The 8,806-nt window shown below is 39.9% G+C and overlaps 1 protein-coding gene across 1 annotated transcript; it reads right to left on the bottom strand.

The window, feature by feature from the left end:
• Nucleotides 1-226: 226 nt before the first annotated feature.
• LOC109041765 (uncharacterized) lies at nt 227-8,421 on the bottom strand. The gene is made up of 5 exons (XM_072300566.1): nt 8,149-8,421; nt 4,685-4,863; nt 3,930-4,053; nt 2,277-2,440; nt 227-772 (listed from the first exon to the last, which is right to left on the bottom strand). The coding sequence occupies exons 1-5, from the start codon at nt 8,248-8,250 to the stop codon at nt 685-687; spliced, it is 657 nt and encodes a 218-aa protein (XP_072156667.1). The 5' UTR covers nt 8,251-8,421; the 3' UTR covers nt 227-684.
• Between the last annotated feature and the right edge of the window lie 385 nt (nt 8,422-8,806).

Genomic DNA, 8,806 nt, shown 5'->3' with positions numbered 1-8,806 from the left:
CCAAAACGCAACTCCTCCTTTGCAACACTTGGTGGATTATTATAAGATTTCATTTTTACTGAGAACGAATACCATTCCAATGTGCCTCCTCTTATCTTAAAAACCAAAGGTGATAAGAATTTGTGGGCTAACATGAAAAAACGTGGCTGAATAGACTGAACCAACTCAAGGAAACAGAATTTCGATTGGAAGTAAAGAATGTTAAAGCACTGAAGTTCAAACACTCTTTCCACAGGTCAAAGAATTATAATTTATGAATGTCTTAAAAAATAAATAATACTGTACAATGTGATTTTCTTCCAGTTTGCATTGATATTTGCTTTCAAAACAAATTTTTCTGGCCATATAAGTACCTACTTTAATTGTAATGCTGGCTGGGGAAGAGAAACAACACAGTTCAATTTTTAGTGTCCAAAAACTAAATCTCCTTACATGAAAAAAATTACAGAAAACTGCAGGACTAGAATGTAACAGGGGAATAGATCTGTTCCGGTTGACAAGAAAACTTTGTATCCAAATGCAACAAAAAATGTAGCGATCATCTTGACCTCAGCTACAATTAGGAGAAAAAACACATTAACTGTTCAGCGATACAAAAATACTGACATTGAAGACAAATGAGGATAAAAGATAGAGACACATCAACAGTACATTTTCAAAGGAATGACGGAATCCTCCTCTCATTTAATCTGGCATCATGTCAACAGTTAAACATTCATCAGCTATGTCGTTCGGAGATGTATCAAGCTCACAGTACACTTCATTCAGTTCGCTGAAAAAAAATCATATTACCATAAAGTTTTAATCTGGGTGAGCAATAAAAAGCAGTCTTTGATAACATTATCTTCAAAACAAAAAACGTAGATGGATAATAAAAGAGAGGACTAACTCTCTCAGCTGAATCGCTAAAAATCAATAAAAAAGTAAAAAAAATGACGTACCAGACCTGCTTTTCTTAAACTTGGCACATTGAAAGTTCAATTTCAAGAGCTCATCGTGCATAGGAGGTTGTAACGAACACAAAATCAAGTAATGTTAAAATTTCGCCAGCGCAAAATTTCCTGGTATTCTGTGCTTCGATCTTTATCAACAGTAAAAAGTAGATCCTTAATGGACGACTTTTCTACAAACTTATTGGACTGACCATGTGGATTTTCTTATAACTTGCAAGTAATTCATGTTGTGAAGGCTTGGCATTTTTTCATTTGAATATAACACCCTTCAGCAGCAATGGAGTTCTGTTCTGTTTTAGGAATTTGCAATTAAGGTACTTTTCCTTAAGTCAAATTTTGCAAGAAACACGAAGATGTTACTGGTTTTCTCTGATATAAATTTCCAAGCTATAAAAAAGCTTTCAAAATTCAGGTTGTAATGGAGAAGATATCCTACGCTACATTGAGGGTCCACCATTATATCTAGTCAAACTCCATGGACAGATACGGAGCAAATACTTCGGCTGGGTTGCTGTGATTCCAGCTTTGGAGTCCTCAGACAAAGTGGCAACCCTGCTAGTGTATTTTCTCTCTATCTGTGCATGGAGAGTTTGACTAGATATAGAGGCGGACTCTCTAGAGTCCCTTTATACCCAGAGTTAAGACAACTCGATTATCAGCTGACTCGCAGCCGGCCTTGGCTGGCCATGGAGGCCGAAACGAGTGCACCCAAACGAATGATATTGCAATATCGTTCGTTTGGGTGCACTATCGTTGCAATATCGATAAGGATCAGGAATCCTGCGATGTCTGTCACACAAAAACAACAACATCAACAAATTGATCAATTAAAAAGAAAATGAGATTGGTTTGTGAATAATTTCTTAATCTATTTTCATTTTGGACCGATGGAAATAACAATTTACTCTTGATAAACCACAATTAGGTAATGTTTTCATTATTCTTGTTCACATTCGAGGTACCGCCATCTTGGTGCACTCGTTTCGGCCTCCACGAGCGAGAACCAATCAGAATTGGATTTTTTTTTAGGCCACTTTCAGCCCAACCAAAAGTGAGTTGTCTTAACTCTGGGTATAAAGAGACTCTAGGACTCTCAACGTGGCATGGAATATCCCCTCCATTACAGCCTAAACTTTGAGAGCTTTTTTTAGGTTGAGAGTTGATTTCAGAGAAAACCAGTAGCACCCTCGTGTTTCTCGCGAAATTTCACATAGGGAGACGTATTGAAAACTCAAATCCCTGACACATGCGAAAACTCCAATGATGATAAGCAAATGAACTACTTTATGTTGAAAACCTATGGATGATATATTAAAACTGTACCTGTCAAAAGAAGGGTCATTGCTGAATAAATCTGGAGGAACAGTTGAAGGAACCTTACTAGGAATCAATTCCATATGCCCTTGCTGCGATTCAAGATGGCGCTCAACCTCTTCAGGGGTCATATGCCCATCACCAAGTCCTTCACTGCTCAGAAGGGAAGAAAGCTGTCCATAAAAAAAACAGAGAAAATAAAAATAAATAACTTACTTTCTTCAAATAATATTGTTCAAAATTTCAGCTAAGTTTATGACCATATACAAGTTGAACCCATTTACTTATTCTAATGCTTTTAAATTGTGCGGAGTAAAGAGTAGACATTCATAACAATTCCTCTGCAGGATTTCGGCAGTAAAGTCAATTTTGTACTTATGTAAGGTTACAGGGGGTCTTTATGAATACAAAAAATATTTTTGGAGACCTCCTTTGAATTCGGAAATTTAAAAAAGATGAGACACCCTAGCCCTGGTCCCACACAACTAATCTCACAATCCGCACATTGCAATCTATAAGTAACTCTAGCTCATTGTTGAGATTATTATCATTTTTGTGAAGGGCCTTAAAACCAAACATCTTGAGCATAGAAAACCAATTTTTCAGAGAAAAGGGGTATTTATGGCCGGCTTACATCCGAAAAACATAACAAGGAGCTACTATATGTATCCTAAAAAATAAGTCTTGAAATACTTCAACTTAGTACCCTCTTCAACAGGTAACCCCTCTTCCCCCAGCAAAAATCGGTTGCAAAAACTTGGTGACAACATATCTATTAAAATAAGCATTGCAGCAATGTTTTTTTAATATTATTACGTTAGTTTTGGCAGTAGCCAGATGGGAAAACAGCTAGAGGTGCAGAACATTTTGGGCTTCCACATTTTCACGCAAGCAGCCATCGGCTTTTCACCAGAGAACCCTGCGCAGTGTGTACAACAATAGATTTCCCAATTTTTTATTACATTAAACTCCTCTATGGATTCTGATCAAAAGCCATCATTACACCAACTTTCTACAAGCTACCATTTGCACACAATCCGCGGTTCAAGTTTCGATAATAGATTGAACAAAAGGAGGTAAAGCGGTGAGAAATAGTCAAAGAGATCCCTCATTTCGTCACTGGAGTACAGACTGTTTTGTGTCGCCAAGGAAATCAGGAAAACCCCAGGCAGTCTTATCTGGGATTCCGCAAGCCTTTTTCTCTGACCATCCAAAGTAGTTTCTCTGTCTCCCAATTTCTTCCTGGCTGGCTTCCTCACACTGGTTGAGTTTTTCCTTGTTTCTTCTAGAATGTTCTCCAGTGTTGAACGGAAGCGGGGTCGTTTTGACTCTATATTGCCGCGCTGCCTCCTTTTATTTAATGAATTATGGAAACTTCAGCTGCGGATTGTGCAGTAGCTTGTAGAGAATTGGCGCAATGATGATTTAATTAGCATCCATTGATAAGTTCAATGCAATAAAAAAATTATAAATAGATCATGATACACCTCCCCATATGAGGTTAGCAGAGTCCTTTTATTTGCCTTCCCACAAAATTTGGGCTTTTCCACGTTATTACATGAGCGCCCACTCGTATGTTTGAGCTTTTCCTGCATCTCTGGGAAAGCCAATACTAGTTACAGGATAGGAGGATGGATTAATTGGTAATCTAATGAGTCATACTTGTGGCGCTGTGTTCTGCTTTGGTGGACGTTGAGGTATGCGTCTCTTTTTGGCTGGCACTGATTTGGATGAGTTGCCTGATGATGCACTGCCATAGATATGAGGTCCATGATCCATTTTTTTCCTGGTTAAATGCATAAATTCACATTAATTTGCTCTTAGTAAGCCTAGGTCTGCTGACAAGTTCCCGAGTAGCAACTGGGATCCATATGTGAGAATGATTATGATACAGGGGAGAGGTACAATATCCTCTCCCCCTCCCCCACCCCTTCCAAGAAAAAAAGAGATGATTTTAGTAACTCTAAATACTACTGACAGAGTAGTTTAGAAATTAACATGTATTGCATTTTAAAAAAAAACTGTCTTGAACTGCGAACACATGTTGTCCTCTTTCTGATCTTACTTAATACACAAATTTTTGGCTGAGCAAAGTATGCTTTTTGTAAAAAATTTTTCGGAATCTGAGGGACACGGAGGTCAAAACTTCAAATCGGGATACCTACATTGGTCCTATAAAAACTTTTCTCTGCTCAAGAAAATAAATTATTTACTCCTGATTGTTACCTTATGACAAAGAGGATCCATCCATTTACTAAAGTACATCAATCGACAGCTTTAAAAATATTTTGAGAGTAATCACTCTAATTAAACAATATTGAAATCAACCAATGCGACGTGCTCTGTCTTTTTTAGTCTTTTAGTTCTGTAGTGTGAAGAGTGAACTCCTAGGAAAGTCCGACAAGATACTTACTGACCTTTTCAGGTCTTGGGGTGGTTCTCCATTGTCTGAGGACTCGGTATCATCATCATCAGAGGAGGAAACATCTACTTTCTCATATGTGAGAAGCCTGTCCAAGAGAAAGCTCTTGTCTCTGGATGCCTTCAGCAATTTACGCTGAGTGGTTTGTAGTGCTTCTTGAAAACATTCATTCTCCTGCAGAGACAAAAAACTGGATGAATGAGGAAAAAAAAAACTGAGCTTGGAAAGTGATGGAACAGAGGTCCAAAAAGTATCATCAGAGCCAGACCAAATAGAGCATAATCTATTCTCACCGGCAGAAGTTCTCAAATGCTTACAGATGAGGAGTCCATGAAATGATCATCCTATGATAGGTAAACCTGATTCTCACAGTCTCTTCAATCATTACAAACTTCGGTTTGACAGTAGGTTACCTTTAACTGTTGGATAAAAAAATGAATCAAAACTGATTGCTTATTGCACCGATCATGGAATGTTTAATTCATTCTTTATTCTGTTTTACTTGTGGAGACCGAAAAGATAACTTTATGTTCACGCCTCCTCAAAATCTAGAGACAAAAGGCGCAACTGTTGCGCATGGAAATCTACTGGACCTTAAGCTTCTTCTTTATTTTGGCCCCTAAATATTAGGAAAAATGACCCAAGATGTTATAATGGCATGCAGCGCATTGACTGGCATTGACTGCTCATATATGAACAAGGAAAAAGTTAGTCAGTCTTTGGGGTGATTTGTCACAGTTTCTGGCGTGCAATAAATCACATTGATTCGGTAAAATATCTCGACAGATTTTTAGCCGAAAAATAGCCCCCGTTAACTCATAAGCTGATATGTTCCTAACCTAGTATTATCACATGATGTGGAATACTCAATCAAAGAAAGTGACATCGACTTCATTCCACATTCAGCTATGAGTTGACTGATGAGTTTACAGCCCCTGCGCATGCACCTGAAGAATCATTGTAAACAAATAAATTGGCAAAACTCAGGGAAATGAAAGTAGGATCCTTTCCAGAGAAAAACCTCACACGCCATACACTTGCTGATTTCTGTATCAAATGCGAGAGGTTTTTCTTCAACACGATTATGGCTTCTATTTCTCCGAACTTGGCTCCAATTTTTTTACTTCGAATGATTTTATAGGATCACTACCTAGCCGTGTTCAGCTCGCTGTGCAAACTGTCTCGTCCAGTTGGGGAGTGCCCCTGGAACCCCAGTTCCTTGCTTCGCGATGAACTTGCGACTCGCTCTGCGAGCCGCCCCTTATAATAATAATAGTAATGATAATAATAATGATAATAATAATAACATCCAAAAGCTGCAATTGAGCGGGTTAACATCCCCAGAAGAGAGGGTGGAAGAGGTATCCTTGACTTGCGAGAGGCATGTCATGGTCAGATTTGCATGCTCCGAAATCACTTTCTAAGTAGGGAGGATAGTACTTTGCATGTTGCAATATGCCGCGTTGATAAGTCTTACACGCCCCTCCGAATAGCTGCGCATAACCCTGAAGAGCAGCAGGCGTTTGACTTGTTACCGAGAAAGCTGGAGAACTGGGTAGGTAAACCGCTACATGGCCGCCACGTCAACCTGGTGCAGCAAGAGCATGTGAATCAGGCTAAGTCATATCTATGGCTCACGAAGGGACAGCTTTACCCAGAGACGGAAGGGTTCGCAATTGCTATCCAGGATCAGGTAATTGGTACGAGGAACTATAGGAAGTATATCACGAAGGAAAACACAGGTAGCGACAAGTGTAGAAGATGTAATGCGGCTCCTGAAACAATAGATCATATCACTTCTGCCTGTGCTCAGCTTGCGGCGAAGGAATATACGGAGCGTCATGACACCATGGGAAAAATAGTGTATCAAGCCTTGGCAAGTAATTGCGATCTGTTGGAGAATCCGGAACCTTACTATCGGTATAATCCGCCACCTGTACTTGAGAATCAGCGATATCGCCTGTATTGGAACAACCCAGTCCTAACTGATAGGATGGTTATGGCTAATAGACCTGACGTCATCTTGATAGATAAACAGGCGCGTGTTGTGCAGCTCTTGGATTTTAGCATCCCTAACGGACACAATTTGCTGTCGAAGTATGAGGAAAAGATATCAAAATATATGCCTCTCTCTGTGGAAATTAAGAGAATTTGGGCCATGGACATTGTCTATATTAGGCCTATTATCATGTCCGTCACAGGAGTCGTACCGGAGAGCCTAATTAAACACCTAAAAGAGCTGAAACTCCCGGATCACCTTCTCCACACCATGCAGAAGTCAGTTATTCTCAGCACCTGCAATATAGTTCGGAGTTTCCTTAACATGGAATAGTCCCCTCTCTTTCATCTCTCTAATTTCTTTTTTGGTTTTTAGTTTTCTATTCTTGAAAATCTTAATTGTTAGGGCATAAACAGGACCCAAGACTCTAGTCTTTGACTCGTCTTGGGCTCTTAATACCAGGAAAAATCCTGTGGGGAAAAAAAAAAAAAAAAAAAAAAAAAAAAAATAATAATAATAATAATAATCAGCAGGATGTGGAAGACCAAAACCCGAGTCATACCCTTTGTGATAGGAGCTACCGGAGCAGTCTCTAAAGACTGGACTAAACTGAAGAACGAAATCCCTGGGAAACATTCGCTAGTATTGGCCCAGAAGTCTGCTGTGTTAGGCACTGCCAGAATCCTCCGGAAGGTCTTAAGCTAGGTGGAGCAGCGCGAATACACCTAGAACGTTCCCACACACCGAAAACACCCCTACCGCCTACCACCTCAGGAAAGGAACCTTTAGGCAGGCGTCCTCCAGACACCTACCCTGCCTCGGTTCCTAAAACAAGTATCCTAGTCCGTGACGAGCCACCCCCCAAGGGGGACTGAAAAAACCACCACCCGGCCACCCAAACCACAAACAGCCCTCATACCTAGGAGCATTGTTTGCCCCTGTGTGAGGGCTTAAAGCAACCCAGCAAAGCTGGTGACAGCAGTGAATATGAAAAATAATAATAATAATAAATCTGCAGGGAGGACTGCCTATGGTCTGGGGTATTGACGCACCTCCTTTCCCGAGTTACTCTGGACGCACACTCTATGTGCCAAGGAGTACTTAATGAAAAGCCCAACCCGGGTTTTCATTTCAAATTTTCATCACTGAAGTTGATCAATGGGGGTCTGAAGGCTCCTACCTAGATTTAACAATTTTAAAAACGGGTACCAGCTAACTGGGTCCTAGTTTCTACACAGTCCAGTAATTAAGAAAATGGTAATAACTGATGTGTAAACTTTGGCAACTGATGTCCCTTAGCCTGTAAATCTTTTCACGCTAGATGTGACAGCAAGCCACATTTGTTCTTGAAAAATATTAGAAGGCAATCCTGACCTTCAATAATCATCAAAGTAGTACTTAGTTACGAAAAACTAATGAGACCAGACAAATTACATTGACCGTCCATTATCATAACTTACATAGATGAGAAATTTCAGCTTCCTTTTCAGAATTCTGTATTGTTGCTTATAGTCAGTGTTCTCAGAAAAGCAATCATCGTCACCCTCGGGGTTTGCCACCATTCTTGCAAGCGCAATTGTAGGTGATTGCTGATGAGCTTAGGCCGACTGACCTACGAAGATGTTCCAAACCGAAACTCGGAAACTCGAACTCCCGAAGTCCCGATAAAGGCGGATAAAGAATGGTGGTCGCATTTCGATTGAGTCGACTGTTCAGCAGAGATCAAGATCCATCCATATTAGAGTCCCTTTATACCCAGAGTTAAGACAACTCACTTTTGGTTGGGCTGAAAGTGGCCTAAAAAAAAATCCAATTCTGATTGGTTCTCGCTCATGGAGGCCGAAACGAGTGCACCAAGATGGCGGTACCTCGAATGTGAACAAGAATAATGAAAATATTACCTAATTGTGGTTCATCAAGAGTAAATTGTTATTTCCATCGGTCCAAAATGAAAATAGATTAAGAAATTATTCACAAACCAATCTCATTTTCTTTTTAATTGATCAATTTGTTGATGTTGTTGTTTTTGTTTGACAGACATCGCAGGATTCCTGATCCTTATCCCTCAATATCGTTCGTTTGGGTGCACTCGTTTCGGCCTCCATGGCCAGCCAAGGC

Source organism: Bemisia tabaci, chromosome 1 (assembly GCF_918797505.1).
Source record: "Bemisia tabaci chromosome 1, PGI_BMITA_v3".
Classification (NCBI taxonomy): domain Eukaryota; kingdom Metazoa; phylum Arthropoda; class Insecta; order Hemiptera; family Aleyrodidae; genus Bemisia; species Bemisia tabaci.
This window is presented reverse-complemented; position numbering and strand designations above follow the sequence as displayed.

What these genes read in the sequence shown, in the direction of transcription:
- LOC109041765 (XM_072300566.1), bottom strand. Translation starts at nt 8,250, where the DNA reads ATGGTGGCAAACCCCGAGGGTGACGATGATTGCTTTTCTGAGAACACT. An exon ending in CCACCCCAAGACCTGAAAAG is followed by an intron (nt 4,054 to 4,684) that starts GTCAGTAAGTAT and finishes GCATTTAACCAG; the next exon opens with GAAAAAAATGGATCATGGAC. An exon ending in AGCAGAACACAGCGCCACAA is followed by an intron (nt 2,441 to 3,929) that starts GTATGACTCATT and finishes TTTTATGGACAG; the next exon opens with CTTTCTTCCCTTCTGAGCAG.